This window comes from Carcharodon carcharias, chromosome 28 (genome assembly GCF_017639515.1).
Source record: "Carcharodon carcharias isolate sCarCar2 chromosome 28, sCarCar2.pri, whole genome shotgun sequence".
NCBI classification, from domain to species: Eukaryota; Metazoa; Chordata; class Chondrichthyes; order Lamniformes; family Lamnidae; genus Carcharodon; species Carcharodon carcharias.
Genome location: NC_054494.1, coordinates 17,266,378 through 17,294,303, shown reverse-complemented (window position 1 = coordinate 17,294,303; position 27,926 = coordinate 17,266,378). Strand labels below are relative to the sequence as shown.

The following is a 27,926-nucleotide window of genomic DNA, read 5'->3' as shown; positions in this document are numbered from 1 at the left end:
TGGCATGACAGCAAGTCTACTGGGCCGACCAGCTGTCTCTGGATTTATTTTAAGATTGGGTCTGTAACGAACAGTGTGAAAGAGTTTCAGAATGCAGCATTTTCCAAAATAACAGGTTTGTTCATCCTGTATCGAGAAAGATAGCCGATTGCCCTTAGCTTGCCACCCCTCCAGGACTGCCTTAGACTCTTCAGGACTTAAAGAATAATCTCCAGTCAAGAGAAGAGTCATAAGGGCATCAAGTGTTCTCTTCTTTTTAGTTCTCTGTGAATGCTTTTATTTACTAGTTTTAGCAATATTGGATGCAGGAAAAAGGTTTTAGACTGATCATCAAGAATCATTTAAACAGGCAATAAATCACTTTCCAATTGGTGTGGGAAGGCTGTTTATGATGAATATGGACAAGTTGGGTGACCAATGGTTGGAGTATGGAGGTGGGGCATTTAGAGGCAGAAGGTCATGTGATGACACCTCCAGGCCTATTTCCAATCAAGGTTGGCAATTCTAAATCACTAACAATTGCTTACAATTCAAAAATCTTGAAAGAACCACATCATTCCTAGGAAAGCTGCTTGTAAATACGTTATTATCGGTCCTAAATTTTTTTTGGAGGCAGTCTTATGGTGCAGTGGGTAGCATCCCTATCTCTTGAGGCAGAAGCCCCAGGTTCCAGTCCCACTTCAGGACTTGATGGCCACAGATGACCTGTTCCAGGAAAAATGACCCATGGAAAGCAGACATAACCGTGTGCTTCACATGTCTCGTGTTTCAAGATGCAGGAAGTTGTTTAAGTCTAAAATTTTTTTTACATAGGATCACATAGAATTTACAACATAGAAACAGGTCATTTGGAGATGACCTAGGCTGGCATTTGTGCTCCATATGTGCCTCGTCCCACACCTCTTCATCTCATCCCATCAGCATGTTCTCCTATTCTTTCACCCTCATGTGTGACAACATTAGGAATGCAGGTCCCTATGAGAGTAAATCAGGACAGGCTTCAGAGTGAATTGACAGCAGGTGATGCTCATTGAAGCCTAGACTTAAGAGCTAGGTTTTTCTCCAATAGTGGGTGTTGTCTTCCGGACAGGGAAAGTATGCAGGAGGGAAGAGTGAAAACTGGTACTTGTACTGAACTATAGCTTGACAATAAAACCATTGTGATTCACAGTATGTGTTCTGCTACCTGATTCGGTTAATGGACTTCCACCTATTAGACAATGTGTTTATATAGCTTCCCCTTAAATGCACTTAGGCTATTTGCTTTAATTTCTTGTGATAGTGAGCTCCTCATTCTTCCCACTCTTTGAGTAAAGTCGTTTTGCCTGAACTTGTGATTGTAGGTACTATCTTATATTTGTGGAACCTAATGTTGCTGTTACCTGTAAAATGACTTTGTGCTGCCTTCTCATTCTGTCACATGATGGTACCAGTCGTAAGCAAGTTTGGGGAGGGAGGAGGGTCCAGTGTGTTCAAACACTCGTGAAATTTCAATAATTTGGTTAATTGGCAGTACGGCCTAGAGATCGGAAGGTATCAGCCCCTAAGGGTGGATTGCAGAGATGAAGGCCAATTGTTAAAGGATAATGTGAGGTGCAAGGGAAAAGACTCCTCCTGGCCCACAAGCAGTGCTAGGAAATCACTCACTTACTTGATGTGGCTGTTCCTGTGTCCCTTCAGCTGCTGGCTTTCCTGGGGCCTGGAAACATCAAACTGAAGAGCCTGCTAACATCTGAGACGTGTAGCCTCATGAATACGTGGCTCAAAGACTGGTGTGGAAGAAGTGGGTTCTGGATTGTGGGGCACACCAGTACTGGGGAAAGTAGGGGCTGTACCGTTGAGATGGTTGTTATGATATGCCAGGAGGTATTTGCCAGGCTGACCAAATCTCAAAGGGAAACTTAGCCATGCTATCACAATGATTTTGCAATTTGTATTTATTAAGAGAAGGTATGTACACTGAATTCAGAAATAAAGAATCCACTACCACCTTTGGAGATTTTAAAGATTAAATTAAAACATTTATCAACAAAAGAAAAGTTAAACACACAGGATTACAGTTATACAGTTAAACTTAGTCTTATAACAGCTCCCAAAAGATTTTTACTTAATGATTTAACACAGCAGTTGGTAAAGACTGAGTTATTTAAAATCCCAGAGGGAAACTTTAAACAACTGTCATAACCTATGTTTTCAATTGGTATGTTTGAGATGCAACTCTGAATTCAGAAATGAAACCACAAAGTCTCCAGAGGTTTTTTTTAATATAAATTAAATTTAACATTTATTAATTTTACAAGGTATTAAGCACATACACATTTACAAATTACTACCATAATATCTATTAAGCAAATCCCCAAATGAATCACTCCCAGGTAAATATCTTCACCAAGACAATAACGAGCCATAGCCTTTAGTCAGACACCAGGCGAAGCACATTTTATCTTACAAATTCAAAATGAGGTTCCTTTCAATTTGTTTCCTTTGCAGACAGTTGTAGGCTTACAGGTGGCTTAGATCTCACATGTCTCTGACTTGCACTCACAAGCTCCTCTCAGGTTATTCCTAGCCTTTCCTTTGAATGTAAATTCACATTGTATCGCTAGGCGCTTTGAATTCTCCTCTTCTAACAATAAAACCCCTTTCATAGTACAAATTTTATTAGTAATATAAACATATTGCTTGGTCTCTGTTGGCTAGGTGCAATAATTCACCCCCAGTCTTTGAATGGTTTGAATGGTTGAATGCACCCTTTACCTTTCTGTTTACATCTCAAAACTAGTATACATCAAAGCACCCAGACTAGATGGCTTTAATCCAGTTAAAACACACTCACACCCACAGACACAGACCCTACTACAAGTCAATTTAAAATAATTTCCAATTACATTATATACATTAATATCTCTTCATGACACTTAACTAGACTCCCAACTACACACCCCTTTCAGGCAACAGTCCGAATAGATGCTTAATCTATAAAAACATCCAGCAATATTGTCATAAACTCCCACTGTTGTTATAAGGGAAATATTTCACAGCTTCTCCCTCCCTCTCACTCGACAATGGAACTCCAAAGCTTTTAATGAAGCCTTGCACTCTGGACCAAACCAGCACTTCGGTAGGGTGGCTAGAGGCTGCTTTCTCATAGGTCTATTTCATACAGTCTCCCTCTCAAGATCTTACAGCTTGCCATCTTTCTTTAAATATATTTTCTCCCTTTTGATCTGTAAATCCCATTGCTTTGGTAGTTACTTTTCCCAGAGTATAAAAACCTTTCATGTTGTCTTTATGGCCAGCAATTCTGGGAAAAATAAACTTAATAACGTTGCCTTATTTATCTTGCCAGCAGTAAACAACTTATTATGTCCCTTTGAAAATCTAACAATTTCTCAACTTATCTACAAATGTAAATTCCATTCACACTGTATCTGCTGAGACTTCACCTTAGCTCACCCGTTTCTATTTCAAAATGCCTGTTTTACACTTAACCCCTTTGATGATTCAAATCTTGCACTACGACCATCTTTGGTTTGATTAAATTAATCACACACACAAGCCTGCTTCAGTACCCCATAGTAATATGAGGGAAAAAATGATGTTTCCTCTACACAGCCTACACTTGAACCAGGCTAGGACCAGTGTCGTTGTGAACCACATAGCTAAGGAAGTAGAGAGGGTTTTAAACTAAATAGTGGGGGCAAGGGATCAAATGTGGAAAGATGTGTTATATCAAAGAGTAGAGACAAGGTAAGAGAGGAAAATAGTATTATGGGAAATGAGGGTTGGAGAATAGCAGGAAGCGACAGAGAGAAAAAACCTGAGAATGCACAAAGAATCAAGACTGGATGTTACAAAGATAACAAGACTGAACTAAAGGCCCTGTATCTGAATGCGCATAGCATTCAATACAAAGTAAACAAATTGATAGTGCACATTGAAGTAAATAAATATGATCTGGTAGCCATTACTGAGACCTGGCTGCAAGATGACAGGGACTGGGTCCTGAATATTGAGGGGTATATACCCTTCAAGAAGAATAGGAAGTTAGGTAATGGTGGAGGGGTAGCACTGTTAATCAAGGATGGCATTTGTGCAATAGGTAGAGATGATCTTGGTTCTGGAGATCAGGATGTAGAGTTGATTTGGGTGCAGATGACAAATATTAGGGGAAAAAAGTCACCTGTGTGAGTGGTCTATAGCCCCATAACAGTAACCACAATGTAGTACAAAGTGTACAAGAAAAATATTGGGTGCTTGTGATAGAGGGTGGTAATATTCGTGGGTAAAGTTAATCAACATATAAACTGGAAAAATCAGATTGGCAGTAGAAGCCTGGATAAAGAGTCCATAGAATGTTTTCATGATAGTTGGTAAGAGCAGCTCGTTCTGGAATTAACCAGGGAGCAGATTATATTAGACTTGGTATTATGTAATGTGACAGGATTAATAATGACCTCAGAATAAAGGCACCCCTAAGTAGCAGTGACCACAATATGATTGAATTTTACGTCCAGTTTGAAAGGGAGAAGAGTGGGTCTAAGACTAGTATTTTAAACTTACATAGGGCAACTATGTGGGTATGAAAGCTGAGCTAGCTGAAGTGAACTGGGACACTAGGCTAGGAGATAAATCAATAAAGAAGCAGTAGCAGACATTTAAGGGGATATTTCACGATACTCAGAATAAGTATATTCCTACTATAAAGAAAAATTCTAAAGGGAGGACTCACCACCCATGGTTAACTAAAGAAGTTAGCAAAAGCATCAATGTTAAGGAAACAGCATACAACTGCACAAAGATAAGTGGCAGGACAGATGATTGGTCAGAATATGAAAAACAGCAGAGAATGACTAAAAGGTTAATCAGGAGAAAGAAATTAGAGTATGAGAGAAAGCTAGCTAGAAATATAAAAACAGATAAGAAGAGTTTCTACAGGTATTTAAACAGGAATAGAGTATGTAAAGTGAGTGTTGGTCCTCTAGAGAGTGAGACTGGGGAGTTAATAGTAGAAAATGAAGAAATGGCAGGTGAAATGAACAAATATTTTGCTTCTGTCTTCACTATTGAGGATACAAAAAACATTCCAGTAATAGCTGTAAATCAGGAGGTGGAGGGGAGAGAGGAACTTGGTGAAATTACTGGGGAAGTGGTACTGAGCAAACTGATGAATCTGCCAGCTGACAAGTCTCCGGGTCCAGATGGACTTCATCCTAAAGTCTTCAAAGAGGCGGTTAATGAGGTAGTAGATGTGTTGGTGTTAACTTTCCAAAATTCCCTAGATTCTGGAAAGGTTCCATCAGACTGGAAAGTAGCAAATATAACCCCTCTATTCAAGAAGGGAGGGAAGCAGAAAACAAGAAACTATAGGCCAGTTATCCTGAGGTCTGTCATGAGGAAGGTGTTAGAATCGATCATTAAGAAGGTTATAGTTGTGCACTTAGAAAAGCTCAAGGTAATCGAGAAGAGCCAGCAAGGTTTTGTGAAAGGGAAACCATGTTTAACCAATTTATTAGAGTTCTTTGAATTTGTAACATGTGCAATGGATAGAGGGGAGTCCGTAGATATACTGTACTTGGATTTCCAGAAAGCATTTGATAAGATGCCACATCAAAGGTTATCATAGAAAATAAAAGCTCATAGTATAAGGGGTAACATATTAACCTGGATAGAAGATTGGCTGGCTGGCAGAAAACAGAGTATGCATAAATCGGTCTTTGTCTGATTGGCAGGATGTGATGAATGGGGTTCTGCAGGGGTTTGTGCTGGGGACCCAACTTTTTACAACTTACATCAATGACTTAGATGAGGGGAGCGAGGGCAGGATAGTTTAATTTGCTGACGACGCAAAGATAGGTAGGAAAGAGTGTTGTGAAGAAGACATAAGGATTTTGCAGACAGATACAAGTAAGTTGAGTGAGTGGGCAAAAATCTGGCAGATGGAGCATAATTTGGGAAAATTTGAAATTGTTCACATGGTCAGGAAGAGTTAAAAAGCAGAGTACCACTTAAACGGAGAATGACTGCAGAGTTCCAAGGTGCAGAGGGATCTAAGTGTTCTTGTGCATGAGTCACAAAAAGTTAGCATACAGGAATAGCATATAATCAAAAAGGCTAATGGAATGCTATCCTTTATTACAAGAAAAATTGAACATAAAAGTAAGGATGTTTCAGTTATACACGGCATTGTTGATACTGCATCTCGAATACTGCGCGCAGTTTTGGTCTCCTTATTTGAGGAAGAATGTTAATGCATTGGAGGCAGTTCAGAGGAGGTTTACTAGATCGATACCTGAACTGAGTGTGTTGTTTTATGAAGGTAGGTTGGACAGACTGGGCTGTTTCCACTGGAGTTTAGAAGAGTGAGGGGTGACTTGATTTGAAACATATAAGATCTTGAATGGTCTTGACAAGGTGGACGTTGATATGATGTTTCCTCTTGTGGGCGAATCCAGAACTGGGGGCACTGTTTTAAAATTAGGGGTCACCCTTATAGGAGAATTTTTTCCTCTCAGAGGTTGTGTGACTTTGGAACTCTCTGCCTCACGAGGCGGTAGTGGTGGGGTCACTGATTATTTTTATGGCAGAGGTAGATAGATTCTTAACAAAAATAAAAATACCTGGAAAAACTCAGCAGGTCTGGCAGCATCTGTGGAGAGGAACAGTTAACATTTCGAGTCCATATGACTCTTCAACAGAACTAAGTAAAAATGGAAAAGGGGTGAAATATAAGCTGGTTTAAGGGGGGATGGGACAGGTAGAGCTAGATAGAGGGCCAGTGATAGGTGGAGATAGCCAAAAGATGTCATAGACAAAAGGACAAAGAGGTGTTGAAGGTGGTGATATTATCTAAAGAATGTGCTAATTAAGGGTAGAAAGCAGGACAAAATAGATTCTTGTTAGGCAAGGGAATCAAAGGTTATCATGGGTAGATGGGATTGTAGAACTCGAAATACAAACAGATCAATTATGGTCTTATTGAATGGTGGAGCAGGCTCGAGGGGCCGAATGGCCTACTCCTGATCCTATTTCCTATGCTCGTAAACTGGATGGAGGCAAGTTGGGATTGAGTTTAATAGTTTTAAGAATTTAGCATCCATGCCCCCTGTCCCTATCCCACCCAAAGTCCCACAGCCCCTCTGCAACTCTCTGTTGTGTTTCTAGTGAAATGCTGAAGCTGGTGGTGCACCCTTTTCCAGGCTGATGTTTCGCCATTTTTAAAATTGAGGCTTGGATTAGAGACTGAATCACTTGCAATGCTACAGGAGCAAGCTGTAGCCGGCACACTATGGTATAAATGAAATAATAGCCCACTTATTCATGAGCTTTACTGCATATCTACAATAAATTGCCCTTCAACTAAAGCTTTTAAAGTGCCTCTGGTTACAAAGCCCAATTTCCCGAAGCCTGCTCACATTAAGGTGACACGACCTGAAGCTGATTTAGTGCCATTGGATATCAACTTAGAAAGGCAACCTGTGTGAGTGACGGGAAATCAATTTAAAGGAGTGTTATTTGAACATTAGCTGGTGTCCTCAACTTCTGAATAACCCATTGCTGCCACTTACTGTCACACGTGAAGAATTAGCCCTTGGGCAAGGTATTAGAGGATGACTGACAGCTGTCAAAGCATAAACCATGTGAGTGAGTGCCTTCAGGAAAGGAGGAATGGAAGCAGGCAGGGAAAATGGTAATTGGCTTTTGGATCCCAGATCAGTACTGAGGGAATGCTGCACTATCAGCAGTGCCATCTTTCAGGTGAGACATTTAAACTGAGGCTCCATTTGCCTGCTCAGGAGGATATAAAAGATCCCATGGCACTATATCAAAGAGGAGTGGGGGAGTTATCCCTGGTGTCCTTGACCAATATTTATCCCTCAATCAACATCACTAAATCAGATTATAGGGTCATTATTACTTTGCTGTTTGTGGGATCTTGCTGTGCATTATTTAGATGCTGAGTTTCCTACGTTACAACACTGACTGCACTTCACAAAGTGCCACATTGACTATATAGCGCGTTGAGATGTGCAGTGGTCATGAAAAGCGCTATGTAAATGCAAGTCTGCCATTCTTTCAAAATCCTGTACAGGGTTGAAGTTCCCTCATTCCCTCAGTTCATGTCCCAACCAGAGGGTGGTGAGTCTTTGGAACTCAATTCCTCAAAAGGCAGAGGAAGCAGAGTCTTTGAATAATTTTAAGGAAGAGCTAGATAGATTCTTGATTAACAAGGGGGTGAAAGGTTAATGGGGGCAGCCAGGAATGTGGGCTACATTCAGATCTTTTGAATGAAGGAGCAGGCTCGAGGGGCCGAGTGGCCTACTCCTCCAAATTTGTGTGCTTGTGCATAAATAAGCAAATCTGCTTATTCTTGTTAATGATGGGCTGTAAAAGATCTGTTTCATGGATGTAAATTAAAGAAGCTTTTTATAGATCTCAGCTTACGCTAATATCAACTGGGCCCTGCCCATGTCTCTCCCAGGACTTAAGCAACACTTGGTGATTCATTTAGGCAGCAGCCATTTCGGTTTAAACCAGGGTTTTTAATTCTGTTTGGAAGTCATCTTTACTTAAGCGTGTTCCTGCCATGTTATTCGCTCGTGCTGATCCTTCATCCCCTGTGCAACAGATTAATATAAGATGCCATCAATATCAGTCATCAGACCATCTGATTTTTACTCTGCTTTTCTTTTCACAGAGGCTAACTGTAATAATTACCAGGATAAAACCATCATCAGCCTCGTTAAAGACACGGCCCAATTTCTGGCCACTTTGGTTCATGTGAGCTAGTCTGTGTTGTTGTGACAAAAAATATCATTCCTTTCGCTTTAAATATAGCAATATGGGCACTACACCACTAATACAGTTACTTTACCTCATTGTACCCTGAGGGTGCCAAGAACAATTGAACCTTTACCCCTGAGCCTATTGTGTTGTTGTACAATGGAGCTGTAGCCTTTGTCAATTCGGGTGAAGAGTACAATGGAGCCTGTGCCCCTTGACCTGTGACCGGAGGGTACAATAGAACTCGTGACTCTTGGTCTATCCCTGTGATCTGTGCCCCTTTCGAGTGTCAGTTGGAGGGAGCCTTTATAACCTGCGTCCCTCCGCCTTAATTATTTCATCAAGGCTGTGGCTCCTGCCAAAGCAAGATGGCCGTGTAAGATGGCCGCCGATGCCTGTCCGCGTATGTGCAGAAGCCAAATGACGTCACTTGCAGAAGACACAGCGCTGGTTGGACCTTCAGGTCCTGAAGCCGGTTTCTGAGCCCTGCGGCAAGCGGGCAGTCGGGGTGCGGCCTCCCCGCAGTTTTTGGGATCGGGACCGGGATCGGGACAGGGAGGGAGGGGAGGCTTCTGATCCACCCGGTGATGGCCGCAATTCCGTTCGCAGCTCCGTGGCTTGTTCCCGGTGACAGAACCAGATTGAGGGGAAGAGGCTCCGGAGCGGGAGGTTGGGACACTGCGGGGAGGCCGCGGTTGCAAACATTATAAAGAGGCGGCTTCCCTTTAGTAGAAGATGTTAACTTGCTGCTGCCAGCACTGCATTATGTGCAATTCCAGATTGTGTATGCGCCCTGCTGCACATTGCCTCCTATAAAGGTGGCAGCCTTGCATACAACTGTGCATGGACTGCGTTGGCAGCAAACGCGGCCTTCCATCAAATGATTAGCAGAGGAATCCATTTCCAGTCAGTTTTTTCAAAATACAATATTTACCAGTTGTGTCCTTCCCTCAACTCTAGAATCTTGCTTCTGCTTTTTTTTTTAATAAGACCTTATGTACTGGTCCAAAGTAAACGCAATTCACCTGTCCATTGGCATATTTATTGCACTTCATTTGGTGCAGTTTAAACCACAAGTGAGACAGTGACGCTCCAACGCTTCCTGTTAATAATGCAGCCTCCATTCCCCACACAATGAATTCTCAATCTCAGCTGTGGAAGCAAGGGGTCCTGCAGGGAAGAAAAGAGGATACAGCAACCCTGGGTTCCTCCAAATGGTTAGTGACAGAGCAGTGTGACCTGCTCCCCCAGCGTTGGCCAGGGAATGAAATACAACTGAGAGACAGCTATAACTGGATAGGGTAAGTAGCCACAAGATAGAAAGAAAGCATTGCATTTATACAGCACCTTTCATGACCACAGGACGTTCTTTACAGGCAATCAAGTATTTCTTGAAGCGTAGTTGCTATTGAGATGTGGGAAACACAGCTGTCAAATTATGTACAACATGGCCCCATAAACAACAATCAAGCAAATGACTAGTTAATTGTTTTATTGAAGTTGTTAAGGGGTAAATGTTGATAGGACACCGGCAAAACTCCCCTGCTCTTCCTCGAATAGAACCATAGGCTACTTCACATCCACCTGAAAGGGCACCTAGTTTAAACTCTCACCCGAAAGACAGCAACTCCGGCAGTGAATCCTCCTGGTGTCCTGACCCAGCATTCCTCCATCAAACAATACCAGTAAAAAGAGATTCACTCACTGCTCATTCAGTTTGCGGTTTGTATAATTTTGCTGCGTGCAGCTTGCCAAAAATAGCAATGCCTTCGTTTCAAAAGTCACTCACTGGCCAGGATTTTCCAACCTGATCATGGCGGGACCCACTGTGGGAGGTTCGGTGACATAGCCAAACCTCGGTTAGCTTCCGACAGGATCGGACAATCCCTGAGGCGGGTAGGGCCGGAAAATCCCACCCATGTCTGTGGAGCATCTTGGGACATGCTAGAAGTGAAAGTTGCTTTATAAATGCAAATTAAAACTTCCTTTGGTATTGTAGGAAAGCACCCAAGGATCCCAGCATTGTGCTGAAAGCACTGGGCAAGAGAGTCTTGGGCTTATTTAGCAACAAATGTACTTCAGATATTTTGATATAAAAGCATTTTTTAAAAAAACAAGCTTGAATTGTAGCTGACTCTCCACTGGCCTCATCGCTCCCAGGTTAGGGAGGGTAGAATCTGCCATTATTCCATCTCCTGATCACCATCCATGCTGCTAAGTGCACCATGGTGAACCTAGGATGAGCAGGATTGGATTGGGCTATGATGCCCTCCATGTTCGAATAGTAAGTGCAAATAAATGAGTGTGTGTATGACTGCCAGCACCTGTGTACCGCATCACAGCAAGGACTGAGTACCTTCAGGGGAGAAAACTGGTAGGAAAAGCTCTCCCCTACCCCCGCCCTGAAGTAACCAACACTACGCATTCATTTGCGCACGACACAGTGCAGCTTATATGTAATCTGCACCAGCTCAGCATCTTGCAAATTTAGTCTGCAACTCATTAACTTGATTTATTGTGCCACAAGTCTAGATTTCCTTCTCATGCCATGTGGTTTCTCTCTGCTGAAAACATTAATGCAAAACCGAGCCACTCCAGTTAGTAACTATATTCATCCCAGAGTTGACGATGATAATCCATCACTTAGCACAGGGGAAAGCTTTTTTTTAAAACCTAGAAAACTCCTTCTGGGAGAGAAATGCTTCAAAAAAGGAATATGAAGAATTTTTAAGAGCAGGAGCAGGCCATTTGGCCCCTCGAGTCTGCTCCACCATTCAGGAAGATCATGGCTGATCTGATTGTGGCTTCAACTCCACTTTTCTGTCTGCCTCCCATAACCCTTGACTGCAAAACCTGCCTCAAAAATCTGTCTAACTCAGCCGTGAATAAATTCAACGACGCAGCCTCCACTGCTCCCTGGGGAAGATAATTCCACACACTAACAGCCCCCTGAAAGAAAAAGATTCTCCTTATCTCAGTCTTAAATGGGAATCCCCTAATTTTTAAACTGTGGCCCCTAATTCTAGACTCCCCCACAAGAGAAAACATCCCCTTAGCATCCACCCTGTCAATTCCCCTCAGAATCTTACATGTATCAATACGATCACCTCTCACTCTTCTAAACTCCAATGAGTATAGTCCCAACCTGCTCAACCTTTCCTCATAACATAATCCCTTCACCTCAGGAATCAAGTGAACCTTCTCTGACCTGCTTCTAATGCAGTTATAGCCTTTCTTAAGGAAGGAGACCAAACTGTCCACATTACAGCAAGTAGCATCAGGTTTAATAGCTCGGAGTGGGATATTTCCAGATCTTGAAATAATGGCAGAAAACATTCAGTATTTTACTAATGAGGAAGCATCGCCTGTATGAAGATCACAGAATCATCAAACCATCTCCTTGTCAATTCTTTCTGTTGGGGAAGAGAAGGGGAGTGGGGTGACGGGTGAGCAGTTGGGGGGGGTGGGGGTGGAGTGGGCAGTGGGGGGATGGGGAGTGGGGTGGTGGGGAGTGGGGGGGTTTGGGAGAGGGGTATTGGGGGTTGGGGGGTTTGGGGAGTGGGGTGGTGGGGTGTGGGGTGAGCAGTTGTGGGGGATCGGGTTGGAGGCCAACTATGGCGTCAGCAATGGAGTTCGGCCTGCACAACAGTGCAGGAGTGACATCCTGGACCAAGGTCTCTATGGCAGCCGCCATCTTGCCAGTGTTGACCTTGATGCATTGGCATGCCGATGCTATCACCTCAGACTGAAGGCAGACAGAGTGGGCAGTGGGGGGATGGAGAGTGGGGTGCTGGGGTGATGGGGTGGGGGGTTGGGGGCGGGGTGTGGGAGTGGGTGGCTGGGGGTGTGGGGGTGGGTGGGTGGAGTGGTAAGTAGGGGATTTTAGGGGCGGGGTGGAGTGGGGGTGTAGGGAATTTGGATGGGCAGTTAAGGCGGGTGGGGGTTGGGATGGACAGTGGGGTGGTGTGGGTGGTGGGGGTTGGGGTATTGCGGGTTTGGGGGAGGGGTGTGGTGAGGTGGTTGATGGTGGGTGGGTCAGCGTAATCTTAAAAATAGAGCCAGACCATTTGAGAGTGAAATCAGGAATCACTTTTTCACATTAAGGCCGTGCAAGTTGGGCTAATCTAAACTTTCTAGACTGAAATCAGGCAACTTTTGCTTGGTAAGTATATTAGTCGTCAGTTGGTGGAGTTCAGGTCCTGATTAGCCTTGATCTAATACAATGGTGATACAGGCTTAACGGCTGAATGGCCTACTCATGTTCCCACCTCCCTATCTAACCTCTCTTCCCGGTTCTGCTTCAAAATCTCTCCTGTGCTTTCCCAGACCTTGGTGGCTTTTTGCATTCTGGGCTTTAGCTCTTCAGCTGGGTTTGACCATTTAGAATAACCATAGAATGTTTACAGTACAGGAGGCCATTCAGCTTGCCATTTCCATACTGTCCCTCTGTAAGAGCTACTCAGCTAATCGCTCTTAAAATAAAAATCTGTCTGACTAATGTTTCTCACTTTCCTTGACAGGGATGACAGTTGTTTGGGAAAGTTACAGGTATAACTGAATTGTGTTTTATCAATTTATGACAGCATAGTCCCAACAAACATTATAACACTGCAAAAATATCACCTATTGCTCACATTTAATACTGTGATACATATCATCTAAACTTTTTCCAGGCACTTTCCCTTCCCTTCAAACAACGCCTCCCATTAATTTTTGTAATCTTCCCTTAAAACGTACTCCCCTCCCATTCTGAAGCACAGACAAGAAGGGATTTGGATCAGCCAGACATTCCCAGAGTCTCCTGGGTGGGATGGCTTAGGGGTGTCGAGCTATTGGTCCTCCTCCCTAAGGGTGCCCGACAGCTCCGAGCTGACTCCTTGAGGAGAAGGGGAAGCTGGAGTGAGATCGAGCTGCCCTGCACCCCTCTCACATTCACACTGCTGGAGGCCAACTATGGCGTCGGCGATGGAGTTCAGCCTGCACAACAGTGCAGGAGTGACGTCCTGGACCAAGGTCTCTATGGCAGCCGCCATCTTGCCAGTGTTGACCTTGATACATTGGCATGCCGATGCTATCACCTTAGACTGAAGGCGGACAGACTCCTCCATTGTCCCTTGCAATCCGAGGAGTGCACCAGACATCCCTTCCTGATGTTCCCGAGCTTGCCTTTGCAGCTCCAGCAACTCAGGTATGACCGAGTCCAGAGACTCCTCATCTGACTTGGACTCAGCAGATTCCTTGCCTCCGGCAGTCCTCTGAGTGCCGGTGACCAAGGGTCTCTCTGCCTCTGCCTGCTGTGGAACAGATTGTGTTCTGTGCTCACCAGATTGTGATCCCAAGGCTACTCTATATCTAGGTCCCACCGAGTGTGTGCTGCTGTGCTGGTGGATGGTGTGGGTGAGCGCCGTGATGGGTCTTCAATTGTGCTGCCCTCAGGGTCCTCATCTTGGTGGTGCAATTACGGTCAAGGTTGCCTGAGGGCAATGTGTCAGATGTGCCTAAGAGAGAAAGTGGACATTATCAGTGCTTGGCAACCATATTGAACACAGTACAGTGGACTCAAGAGTAATGTTGAGAGAGGGATGATGCGGTGCAGGATCCTCACATGGCTGTTTGCCACCAACCTGTTCATTGGTGCAGGAACGATCGACATCCTCTCTGGTAGGCTCCAACTCTTGACTCTTGAATGGAGCGAGGACCTTGATTTGGGATCAAGGGATCTGGGATCTCCCCCAGTGATTGGTCACGATCTTGTCCTGCATGAAGACAGAAGGAGAAGTGTGGGCAAGGTGCATGCCAGGCCAAATGAGAAGGATGGCAGGCATGTAAGTGTGCTAAGTGGAGCCAGAGGCAGGATGGGGAGATGGTCTCCAGAGGAGATGAGGCCAGATGGAGATGTGAGGGTGTGTATGAGAGAGTGAGTCCCTTGCGTTGGCAGTGAGTAAGATGCCAGTGACTGTGAGATAGGTGTGTGAATGGGTGAGTTGAGATTAATGAGATGGTTGACTAATCCTGGCGGCCTGGATGAGATCATTCATCCATTTTCCACACTGGATGGCCAGCTTCTTGTCTGCACCGTTGGCACCGACCACCTCTGCCACCACCTCCCAAGCCAGAGCGGTGAGGCTGATGGGCCTTCTGCGGCCTGAGTGGGGTTATAGGACATCATGGCGTCCAGAAGGTGTCTCACGGATGTGTCACTGACTTGTGGGGGCTGCAATCTTCCTAGCTTTTGGGGCCATGCGTTGACTGGAGCAGTCCTGGGCTGCAAGCATTGAGAAGTGTACGGGCGGCTGCATTTTAAATTTGGTGCCCGGCGCGAGGGAGCAGCGAGGTAATGGTGTGGCCGGCCAATTGGAAGCCACCCGCAAGTGATCTGGCATGTTTAACCAAATTATTGGAGTTCTTTGAGGAAGTAACATGTGCTATGGGTAAAGGGGAACCTGTGGATGTACTGGCATTAGATAAAGTGCCACATCAAAGGTTATTGCGGAAAATAAAAGCTCATGGCATAGGGGGTAACATATTGGCATGGATAGAAGATTGGCTAACAGGAAGCAGAGAGTAGGCATAAATGGGTCTTTTCCAGGTTGGCAAGATGTAACGAGTGGTGTCCACAGGGATCAGTGCTGGGACCTCAACTGTTTATAGTTCATATTAATGACTTGGATGAAGGGATTGAAGGATGGTTGCAAAATTTGCTGATGACACAAAGATAGGTAGGAAAGTAAGTTGTGAAGAGGACATAAAGAGGCCACAAAAAATGTAGATAGGTTAAGTGAGTGGGCAAAGGTCTGGCAAATGAAGTATAATGTGGGAAAATGTGAAATTGTCCATTTTGGCAGAAAGAATAAAAGAGAAGTATATTATCTAAATGGTGAGAGATTGCAAAGCTCTGAAGTGCAGAGGGATCTGGGTGTCCTAGTGCATGAATCACAAAAGGTTAGCATGCAGGTACAACAAGTAATTAGGGAAGCTAATAGAATGTTATCATTTATTGCGAGGGGAATTGAATACAAAAGTAGGGAGGTTATGCTTCAGTTGTACAGGGCACTAGTGAGACCACATTTGGAGTTCTGTGTGCAGTACTGGTCACCTTACTTAAGGGAGGATGTAAATGCAGTTCAGAGAAGGTTTACCAGACTAATACCTGGAATGGGTGGGTTGTCTTATGAGGAAAGGTTGCACATACTAGGCTTGTATCTGCTGGAGTTTAGAAGAGTAAGAGGTGACTTGATTGAAACATTTAAGGTCCTGGGGGGTCTTGACAGGGTGGATGTGGAAAGGATGTTTCCTCTTGTGGTAGAATCTAGAACTGGGGGTCACTGTTTAAAAATAAGGGGTCACCTATTTAAAACAGAGATAAGAATGACCCAAACCTCCCTGTCGCTTGCTATTTCAACACTCCACCCTGCTCTCTTGCCCACATGTCTGTCCTTGGCTTGCTGCATTGTTCCAATGAAACCCAACGCAAACTGGAGGAACAACACCTCATCTTCCAACTAAGCACTTTACAGCCTTCCGGACTGAATATTGAATTCAACAACTTTAGGTCTTGACCTCTCCCCTCCATCCCCACCCCCTTTCTGTTTCTTCCCCCTTCCTTCTGTTTTTTTTCCAATAAATTATATAGATTTTTCTTTTTCCCACCTACTTCCATTATTTTAAAATATTTTTAAATCTTTTATGCTCCACCCCACCCCCACTAGAGCTATACCTTGAGTGCCCTACCATCCATTCTTAATTAGCACATTCGTTTAGATAATATCACCAACTTCAACACCTATTTGTTCTTTTGTTCTGCTGTCTGTGACATCTTTTGATGATCTGCTTCTATCACTGCTTCTACCACACCACCCCCCTCCACTTCTCTCCCCCCACCCAATCTCCCCACCCCCCCCCACCACCTTAAACCAGCTTATATTTCACCCCTTCCTGGGATTTGCCTAGTTCTGTCGAAGGGTCATGAGGACTCGAAACATCAACTCTTTTCTTCTCCGCCGATGCTGCCAGACCTGCTGAGTTTTTCCAGGTAATTCTGTTTTTGTTCTGTCTATTGAGGAACAGTTTCAACTTCATAATAATTGCAGAACTACATTATGCTACAATGCCAGGAGTTGTACTTAATATGTCATTGGTGTCTGTGTGAAACACAGATGGCTGTCTGCTATTAACCTCTGACCTTTGAGTTGTATAGAATAGTAACTCACACTACAGTATAACTTACATCCTGGATTCAATTGTAATCATTTTTGAAATAAACGTTTTTTTTTTGCAGTTTTGTGAACCTTGACAATTCCTTCTGTAAATTGAACTATCATTTCCTGCTGGGGTCTAGTGATTGACAGCTTGCTGTCTGAGAGGAATGAATACTTGTCCTGACCATGGATACATATTTCAAATCATCTTCCCCTTGCCTTTACAGGGGGAGCAGGTAGAGCAGGAGGACAGTGCCACCAAGCAGCCTGATCGGAGCTCAGTGATCAGAGAGAGGCTACATCGTAAAACATTACCAGAAGTATCTGCTGTGACTCGCAGAATCAATAACCACAAAGGTAGCCTTTTAAAACACAGGGTCTTGATAATGCTGGAGTGAAGTTGCTCAGCGTGTCAGGTTTTACAAAACCCTCAGCATTCAGGAGGGTGCCAGGCTGTTCCGGGCATGAAAAGATAGGAGATGCTATAACCCAGCAGTTTTCCAGAGCAGTCTGGAGATTTTAACAGGTGACCAATCTTGTTAACCCACTGTGTCCGGAAGCTTAAATGCTGACTGCTGATGGGGAGACAATACTGCAAATCAAGCACTTGCTTGAGTGGTAATATGACTCTCAGTGAGCCGCCAGTGTAAACATGATTTTAATCATCAGTGCATGCCATTGAGAGATGAGTTGGATACAGAACTCTATCATCATCTCATCACCATCTATCCACAAGATTACTTGATGGAGCAGAGTTAAGGGTTTGCAGAAGCACTTTAGAATAAAATCCTCACCTGTTCCAGGGTTGACATTGAACTGTGCAGCATTAGTAACGAATGTTCTTCTGAAATGTATTTGTCTGCTATTTGACCACAAATTTGTTTAATTTAATTGGGTGAATGACTTCATCAAAACAGCAGACAGTATTCATGTTCAATTATCTGTTATTATATTGTACACTGTGGTTTCAGCCACTTGGACAAGCTGGTTCATGCTGGGGTAGCTTTTCACATACTTGTTATCTCATCCGAGTAGCAGTTCTTCAGTCATGGTTTCTGATAATGGATCTTGCTGGATTATCTGGGCATTATAGCAGAATCTGATCCTCCCCTCACCTGCCTGGCACAAGTCATGAGAAGTGACCAGACACAAAGATCCTCCCTTGGACAGTTCCCCCCGTCCCCACCTACTGAAGGGACGTTGAGCCAAAAAGAGTGGCCCAGAGCAAGATCAGCTAACTCAACACCGAGTTGCGACTCCCCTCTCCTCTCATTGGATAAGCTTCATGAGTCAAAGGGCGGGAACTGTTTTAAACTCTTTTGCAATTGGGACACTGATTGACTGGATGAAGAGCAGGTCAAGTTTTGCATGAATTTCCTGTACTTTTACTCTAACAACCTGCCTTCAGGGAGGGTGGTGGCATAGTGGTAAATGTCACCGGACTGGTATTCAAGATGCCTGGGCTAATTCTCTGGCAGCATGGTTTCAAATCCTATCACAGCAACTGGTGCAATTTAAATTCAATTAACAAATCTGGAATTGAAAGCTAGTCTCAGTAATGCTGACCATGAAATCATTATTGATTGTTGTAAAAACCCATCTAGTTCACTAATGCCCTTTAGGGAAGGAAATCTGCCATCCTTACCTGGTCTGGCCTACATGTGACTCCAGACCCACAGCAATGTGGTTGACTCTTACCTGCCCTCTGAAATGGCCCAGCAAGCCACTCAGTTCAAGGGCAATTAGGGATAGGCAATAAGTGCTGGCCTTGCCAGTAACAGCCACATCCCATGAAAGAATAAAGAAAAAAACCCTCAGTCTCTCTGTAAATTCTTCCGTTTTTCACAACAAGCATCTTTGTGGTCCTTTGGAGTGGGGCAGTGGAGATTTTACTAACCTCTCGTGCAAATTTGTGTTGTGAACCCACGGTCACTACAGGCTGGACCGAGACTGCGTAAATTAATTTCCAGCTCATTCTTTTTCATTCCTTTTGTTTCAAGTTAAGATCTAACACACCTCCATCATTTATACACTGAGTGACTGGAGGGTGCAGTGAGTTTTTATACTTACAAAAGCAAAATGTTTTCATCATTGTGACATTGGTAAATGCAATGCAAACACCACTGGACCTGCAATAATTACCAGATTGATTCTTTTGTATGTTAATCTATAATCAATAATCTAAAGATCACTGCAGAAGGTTGACTTTCCATTAATCTACTTCTGAGTGACCCAGATTTATTTCATCAACATATTGGTTCATTTTTCATCAACTTTCTTTTGAATGTTCCCTCAGTACTTGAAATCCATCTTATTGCAAGTAAAAACTGTTACGTTAATCAGTGGTAATTGGGATTGTGATAGCAAAAGGGCTCATCTCCTGTGGTAGTTGCACTTGCATGCTATTAATTCAGTGTTTCAGTGAAGTAATGCTCTTCTTGTCAACAGCTTTGAGTTGACATGAACATTTTGTACTAATTTTTTCAGGAGAGAACAGAGCTCCATGGACGACAGAAGCAGGCAATGACTTGTGGCTGTCCAGCAGGTCCCTTAGTTACGAGGCCCCCTCCCACTCAGGACCCACCGCAAAGAGCTTCGGCAGGGACTATGTTCCATGGAACGGCAGTGTAATGCCTTTCACTGTGGCCCCAGATGCTAATGGAAACTACAGTGTTTCCAAGCCTCTCATGGGGATTTCTTCCTATAGCCAGTACCTGTCGAGATCTAGGGAGTTCCTAAATGGCAGATCACAGCAGACGGTACTGGGGAACAAGGAAGCTCACAGTTCTTCAGAAGCTTGTATCACTTCAGCACTAGATGCCCACAGAAGAGTCAAGGAAGGGCAAGGCAGGCTGCAGAGACCGGAAAGCGCGATGCCATTGGAGGGTAAGTGGAACTGCAGGTGGGGTTTTCACACTAAAGAAAAATTTATGTCAAATTCACCAGCTGCCCAGTGAAATGAGGCTATGCTGACTCCCTTGGGGATTGACTTCAGTTAGGTTTGCAAAACGAGGCTCAAATTTGATCTGGTTGTATACTTGTACAGGTACCTCAGATTTAAGGTTTTAGAGGAAACAGATTTTTAAATATTGTAAAAACTGAGGTGCTCTATTTCTTTCTTTGCAATCTATCCAAACATCCTCTTGTGACTTGAGGGAAGGTATCTCGACTTCACTTTCCCTTTCTCAGGTTTAATATGTCTGTGCCTTTCTCCTTCAGCAGTGGTTGGTCACGATTTTGAGGCAATTTTTTTCCCCAATTGGCTGTCTTGTTGTTTGTCAAATCAGGAAGGTTTTACTAACAGGGGAAGAGGTAAAAATTGACATGAGCCAAGTAATCGTTCCAACAATGTACCTGCCTCCTTCAAGAATGTCACAGAGCGTCTGCAGGATATTCTTATGTGGTAGGGGGATCAGCCAGAGGTTGTGGTCCAGAGTGGGACCAATGACATAGGTCGGAAAAGGGATGGGGTCCTGAAAGCAGATTTCAGGGAGTGAGGAAGGGAATTAAAAAGCAGGATCTCAAGAGCAGTAATCTCAGGATTACTCCCAGTGCCTTATGCTAGTGAACATAAGAATAGGAAGATTGCGCAGTTTAACATGTGGTTGGAGAAATGGAGTAGAAGGAAGGGTTTTAGATTTCTGAGGCATTGGAATCGGTTCTGGCGCCGGTGGGACTTGTGCAAGAAGGATGGGTTACACCTAAACAGGACTGGGACTAATGTCCTCCAGGGAAGGTTTGCTAATGCTGTTGGGGAGGGTTTAAATGAGATTAACGGGGAGGATGGGAACGTGGGTGGAAATTCTGAGTGCAGAGGAGAAAAATTGGTAGTGGAAAGTGGTGAAGTATCAACTGATAACAAAGTATATCAGAGAGTTGCATCAAGGTAGATAGAATACTGAGAGAGTTTGATAGAATTAGAGTAGGCAACACATGAGCAAGGACGTGTCAGAAATTATGAAAAGTTTTTTTTAACGACGGATCAAAATCTTATCCCGCCTGTGGATGAGGTTTCGCAAAAAATGCAAAGGTCGCTTGGGCTTTTCGCCTGCCCGCCAACTGTAAGGTTGGATGGGCAGTAAAAAAATGTAATTCAATTAGATTGTTAATGGCCTTATAATTCTCGGCAGGCGCTCTGCCAACTCCCAAACGCCCCCGCCAACCAAAATATCACATGTTATCTCATGCTTGTTTGGGTCGGGCACAGAAAATTCTGCCCTATGATATTATTGCTATAACGGAGACCTGGCTCAAAGAAGGGCAGGACTGGGCTGGGTTAAATATTCCTGGGTACAAGCTGTTTAGGTGAGACTGGAAAGGAAGAAAAGGTGGGGTGGGGGGGTGTGGGGGGTGTGGGGAGGGTTGGGGGGGGTGGGGTAGTGGCAATATTGGTTAAAGATGGTGTTACAGTACTGGAGAGAGAGGATGTTCCAGAGGGGTCAGGAACAGAATCTCTCTGGCTAGCGGTAAGGAATGGGGTAGGTGGAATAACATTGGTGTAGTATATAGGCTACCATTTAGTGGAAGGGATGTGGAGAAACAGATTTGTAAAATAATTCCAGTGAGGTGCCACAGTTCTAGAGTAATCATAATGGGGGACTGCAGTTATCCAAATATAGGCTGGGATAGGAATAGTACAAAGGGGTGAGAGTTCATGGAATGTGTTCAAGATAATTTTCTACAGCAATATGGCCAGAAATTTCCCCCTGTTGGTGGGGAGTTGTGCAGGGGCGGGCCTGAACCTGATCAGTGCTCCCGATCAAGTCCGCGCCGCCATTTTACGTGGGCGGGCCCATTAAGGCCCGCCCATCGTGACGTGCAGCTGGAAGCGCTGAGCGCTCCCTGTGTGCGCGGGGCAGGAATTGCCCTGAGTGGTTCCCTGCGCTCTTTTGCGCATGTGGGTGAAAGAACGCAGAGATCTCCCTGAGGCATGGAGGTGTCTCGGGCAGATTTGTTTAAGTTATGGAAATTTGAATAAAGGTGGGAAAAAAATTGAAAAGACATGTCCCCTCATGTGAAACTGACATGTCCATTATTTATCTCAAAATATTTTATTTAAATAATAAACCCTTCAGGAAACCTCACCCCGCCTGTGGATGAGGTATCATGAAAAATGCGAAGGCCGCCTAGGCTCTTCGCCTGCGCCCACTTCCCCCCCCCCACCAACCTTAAGGTTGGGCAGGCAGCTCAGTTAACTACTTTTTAACAGGCCTTAATAGGCCTTTGACAGTTCAGCGGCCGCGCAGCTGAGACATGCAGTGAGGTCGGGACACCTGCTCGATGTCACCGTGTGTAATTTTATGCGTTGGCGAGTTGGCCCAGCCCCCCACTCACTGACTGGAAAAAGCTGCCCTATGTTTCCAGTCCAATGAGAGGACAGGCACTTTTGGACCTGGTTCTGGGGAATGAGTTGGCCCAAGTGGATCAAATATCAGTGGTAGAGCCTCCAGGGAACAGACCATTGTATCATAACATTTAGGTTAGTCATGGAAAAGGACAGAGAACAATCCAGAGCAGGGATAATTAATTGGGGGAAAACCAACTTCGATGGGATGAGAATGCATCTGAGTTGTGTGAGTTGGAATCAAATGTTGACAGAAAAGATAGTGGCTGAACAATGGGCCACCTTCAAAGAAAAACTATTGCAAGCAATGTCAAGGTATATTCCCTTGAAGGGGAAAGGTAGGACAAATAAATCCAGAGCACCCTGGATGACGAGAGAGATGGAGGTAAAGATGAAAAGGAACAAGTTCTTCCTTTGTAAAAGCAAGTGCAAAGTACTTGTTCAACACCGCCACTATTTCTCCAGCCTCCTGATGCAAGTCCCCTTTTTTGTCTCTTATAGGCCCTACTCTTTCTTTTACCACCTTTTTTTTACATGCCTATCGGAAGACATTGGGATTCCTTTTTATGTTTGCTGCCAGCCTCTTATCATACTCTCTCCTTGCTTTTCTGATTAGTTTCTTCACTTCCCCTCTGGTCCTTCTATATTCAGCCTGATTCTCCATTGTATTTTCTACCTGACAATTCTCATTTGGAAGAGGTCATGTTGAACCTCTATAAGAGACTAGTCAGGCCTCTCCTGGAGTAGTGGGACCAGTTCTGGGTGTCATATTTGAGGAAGGATGTGAAGGCATTGGAGAGAGTACAGAGGAGTTTCACAAGAATGATACCTGGGATGAAGAACTGTAGGTATGAGGATAGATTGGAGAGGTTGGGACTGTTTTCCTTGGAGAAAAGAAGGCTGAGAGGAGACTTGATAGAGGTATGCAAGATCCTGAGGGGCATGGAGCGGGTAAATAGTGAGAAACTGTTCCTACGCAAGAGAACATCAAGAACTAGAGGGCACAGATTCAAAATAATTAGCAAGAGGAGTAAAAGTGAAGTGAGGAAAACTTTTTTCACCCAGAGTGTGGTTGGAGTTTGGAATGAACTTCATGGGAGGGTGGTGGAGGAAGGTTCGACTGAGGTATTCAAAAGGAAATTGGATTGCTACCTGAAAAGAGAGAATGCGCAAAGTTACGGGGATAAGGCAAGGGAGTGGGACTAGGTGGAATGCTCTTTCAGAGAGCAGGTACAGACTTGATGGGCAGAATGGTCCTCTGCTGCACTGTAAAGATACTGTGAACATGCAGACTAGATCTGTGCACAGTGAGCTGATCGCAGCTGGAGAAGTGGTCGGTTGCCACAATTAATGCTTAAGGGCTAGGGAAGAAGAAAAATCATCCAGGTTTTAATCACTACCTAGTGACCCCTGTAGAGTGAGAATGGGTTTGGGCTCAGTGTGCTGATCCCCATAAAAGGTAACTTGTCACTCACTGTGTGTGTTTGGATATGAAGCACGGCTATCTGAGAAACATTGGTGGAAGAGAATCCCAGTATAAGTCAGCATCCATGAAAAGTGAAAGGAAGGAAGTGAAGGTGGGGAGGAGGGATTCTATGAATATAACCAGCTGTAAATGAGTAAACAGTGCTGCCTTGTGATAGAGCAGTGCTTCAATGGAGAGGTTTGAAATATTTCTCCTTTAATAGGGACAATATTATTCTAGCATGATATAGTCTGGATCGTAACATGGTAATAGAAGCCAAGTTTAAATATATATATGTTATATATGTCAATTACAATTCATTACAACATTAATGAAGACAATGTATAGAAAAGACACCAAGCACCATTCACTGGGGTGTACAGAATTTGATTGCATTGATTTTAAATATGAGCACATCTCAGATGCCTGTCATACCACATGGAGGGCTAGAGGGGGAGAAGTGGTGGAAGTCCACTACTTATGGCAATCTTGTTAAGTGCAATGAGAAACATGTTTTAAAGGCCTTATCAACCTCCATTCTAAGGGAAGTGATCTGCTCGCAGGGATTCCTTCTGGATTCCAGACCAGAATCCAGACCCCGGCCACCTGATGGGGTACACTTCCATTAATTGTGAGGTCAATTTTCCCACATTCACCTGATGTACTGGCCCCCACTCGATCAGCTGTGTATACCTCGGACTTGGGAGATCCTTCCCTCGCGTCATGTTCCTCCTGATGCAGAGGAACTTATTTGAAGCAGATGAATGCTCCAGGCAGGACTCCAGGGATCCAAGCAGCAGAGGCACACTTGGTGTTTCTAGATACAAGCATTCTTTGTGTTATGCTCGCAGTGGAGAACAGTAGTGTTTTTGTTTTTTCTTAGAATCTGAAAAAGCCAGATATTTAATAAAAGAATGAAGTCACAAGGTTCACAGTTTAAATCAAAAGAACTTTTATTTTACCAAAATCAAAGAACATGAATCTTAATACCTACTCTCTAGTTTTAAATGGTCAGTTACGTTAAAGCTATTAGAAGTATCATGAGCTCAGTTAAATCTGGTTTCCTTCTACACTCATTAGACTTGCACTCCCAATAACTCAAGTCAGATACTTAATAAAAGTTGGAAGATTAACCACTTGGTTTGAGTACTGTTTCAAAGATTCGTATATGCGCTGAGATTTCCTCTACCTTTCCTTTACTTGCAGCAACATTGTCCTTCAAATCTCATCCAATTGTTTTAAGGTTGTACACCCCCTGTTCAACACAGATGTCTCTAGAGTCTTAAGTATAGCCAACATGAGTCAGAACTCTCCTGCTTCTAATATTCTTTACCTCTGGAGCTTTGCATCTAAAACTCTCTATTTCTCTTTCTCTCAACTTGGCTACACCAGAAGTCCAACTCACTGTTAGGAGCCCATCAGTTAACAAGAGTTTTAAACTCTATCAACCAACACACACAATTTCATCCCGAACTCTGTCTGAGAGAGATGTTTTCCCTTCTGCAGCCCACTTATTCTAAAACCTAAAACTAAACTGTTTGAACACAGAACCCCACCAGGAACATAATCACCCAATAATTAACTTGTTGACCCCTTTTTTCCCTATTGTTTGTCTCCCAGGCAACTTGGACACATGATCATTTTCTAGAAGTCATCCTTTTAATCCAGAAATCAGACCCTACAGAAACCAAGTTCTTAGAGTGGGGTCATCACCTCACATAAAATATAGGTATTTTCCCCAAGAGCACATGGGCCATCCCATACAGGCCTTCCATCACACTCCTGCATGACTTTACAATGGAAATATGCCAGACTCCTCACTGAAATTGGGAGCCATGCAATATTGAAGTCTTTAACCCTCACAGTTTACTATGAAGAATGGAGGGGTGAAAGATATGGGGGAGTGGGTAGGGGTTGAAACTGGTCTGCACAAGTAGCACAAAATTGGGCTGGTGGTGAATTGGCAACCTGTTTCACATTGTGTCCAGTATTTTAAAAGAAAATCAGATCCAGTATAAAACAAGCCACTGTTATGCCATCATTCCAGCTATCAAACCAAGTTTGCTTGCTGCTGTAGACCAGTTCACCCCCAGATTAAAGTAATGAACTGTACTGGTGGGGAAAGGCAATATAAACTCAATGCACAGTTCTAAAGAGTGTCCAGGGACAGAGGAACCTGGGCATCCATGTGTATCCTTGAAAGTGGCATGACATATTGAGAGAGCGGTTAGCAAGGCATATGGGATCTTGGGCTTCATAAATAGAGGCATGGAGTACAAAAGGAGGGAAGTTATGCTGAACTGTATAAAGCTTTGGGTTAGGTCACAACCAGAGTAGTGTGTCCAGGTCCAGACACCTCATTTTAGGAAGGATGTGAGGGTTGTTCAGGGATGCAGAGAAGATTTACCAAAATTGGTTCCAGGGATGGGAGATTTTAGCTACAAGCTTAGATTGAAGAAGCTGTGCTTGTTCTTCTTGGAACAAAGGAGATTGAGGGGAGATTTGATGGAGGTGTACAAGATTACGACTTGTGCAGAAAGGTAGAAAAGGAAAAATTGTTCCCATTAGCTGACGGTACAAGGATAAAGGTTTAAGGTTTTCGGCAAGAGATGCAGGGATAATGTGAGGAGAACATTTTTTATGCAGTGAATGGTAATGACCTGGAACTCGCTGCCCACAAGGGTGGTGGGTGTGGAAACAATCAATGATTTCAAAAGGAAATTGGATGGGCTCTTGAAGAAAATAAACTTACAGCATAGATTTGATGGGTCGAATTGCCTCCTTCTGTGCTGTATCACTTTATAAAGTTTGAGAAATTCTAATGAGCTGACTTGTTCATTGTGATAGTATAATCATAACAAACAAAGGTCATCTAGATTGATAGCCACCGACATTCGGTCCAATTTTCAAAGATTTTCTGAAAGACACAACATCCATTAAAATTGCCGGTTGAGAAGTGATATTCTTTTCAGCACCCTGTTGTGTGAAAACAACATCAACAACTTGCATTTAGATAGCAGCTTTTAACATATTAAAATGTCTGAAGGTGCTGCACAGGAGAATTATAGAACAAAATTTGGCACTGAGCCACGTTAGGACATTTTAGGACAGGTGAGGCCAAAGAGGTAAGTTTTAAGGAGCCTTTAAGGAGGAGAGGGAGGTAGAGAGGCTTAGAGTGCAAATTCCGGAGCTTAGGGCCTAGGCAGTTAAAGGTACAGCCACCAATGATGGACCAATTAAAACCTGAGATGCTCAAGAGACCAGTATTGGAGGAGAGCAGAGATCTTGGAGGGTTGTTGGTCTGGAGAATGTTATAGAGTGTGGAAGGGGTGAGGCCATGGAGAGATGTGAACCTTTAATCTCTAAATAGATGAGAATGCTACCAACTAAGATGAACTTGAATGATTAATTTCAATACAGAATATATACCTGTCCCTATTGAATTCTGTTCCGTCTATCTATAGAATTTATCTCACTTCCCTTTTCCTTTCCTGGCATTTTGTAGCAGGGCAATAAAGTTCCAAATGCACCTCTGGTTAATATTTCAATTTCTCACCTTGTCCTGATGAAACAAGAGGAGCAAGAAATGGATCACGCTCCATTAACTTTCAATTTCCTTCTTCTTTCCATTCCCTTCTGTTGTCTTTTGACGATATCAAGGAGTCATATTACAACATAATTCACTTTCTGCCATAGCGTACAATGTCCCTCAAGCTGACTGACTGAATTTAAGATGTGCAATTGGTGATAGAGAATTGGCGTCAACAATTCTATATGCTTTCAGTCCTTTCAGGTTGGAGTGTCATGCGATACTACATGGAAAGCCTAACATGAGTTTAACCAATTTACCTAAAACAGCACAACCTTGATTTTGTCACTTGGCTGGTGATTTGTGTTCAGCGTTCCAAACTTTGCCCAATTCTTCTCATGTCATTCAGAACATCATCCAAAGGCAGGACATCTTTGAATTCGCACATTTCCATCATGTTCAGAGCAGGAAAATGCTGCTAAATCATGTGACTGGCTCCTCAAAGTAGCCCAAGCTCAGCTTCTATCCTGAAAGGAAAGTCAAGAGACATTTTGTTTGGGCCGATGGGTCAGCTTTTCAGGGTGAATCACAATCCTGGATCATCTG

General features: G+C 43.7%; 1 protein-coding gene across 1 annotated transcript in view; it reads left to right on the top strand.

Moving 5' to 3' along the window:
- LOC121270873 (tyrosine-protein phosphatase non-receptor type 13-like) overlaps positions 1 to 27,926 on the top strand; it is a 273,076-nt gene that overhangs the window by 89,115 nt on the left and 156,035 nt on the right. The window contains exon 6 of the mRNA XM_041176429.1: positions 17,210 to 17,339. Coding sequence (XP_041032363.1) covers positions 17,210 to 17,339 — 130 coding nt within the window. The remainder of the gene's footprint in view (positions 1 to 17,209; positions 17,340 to 27,926) is intronic.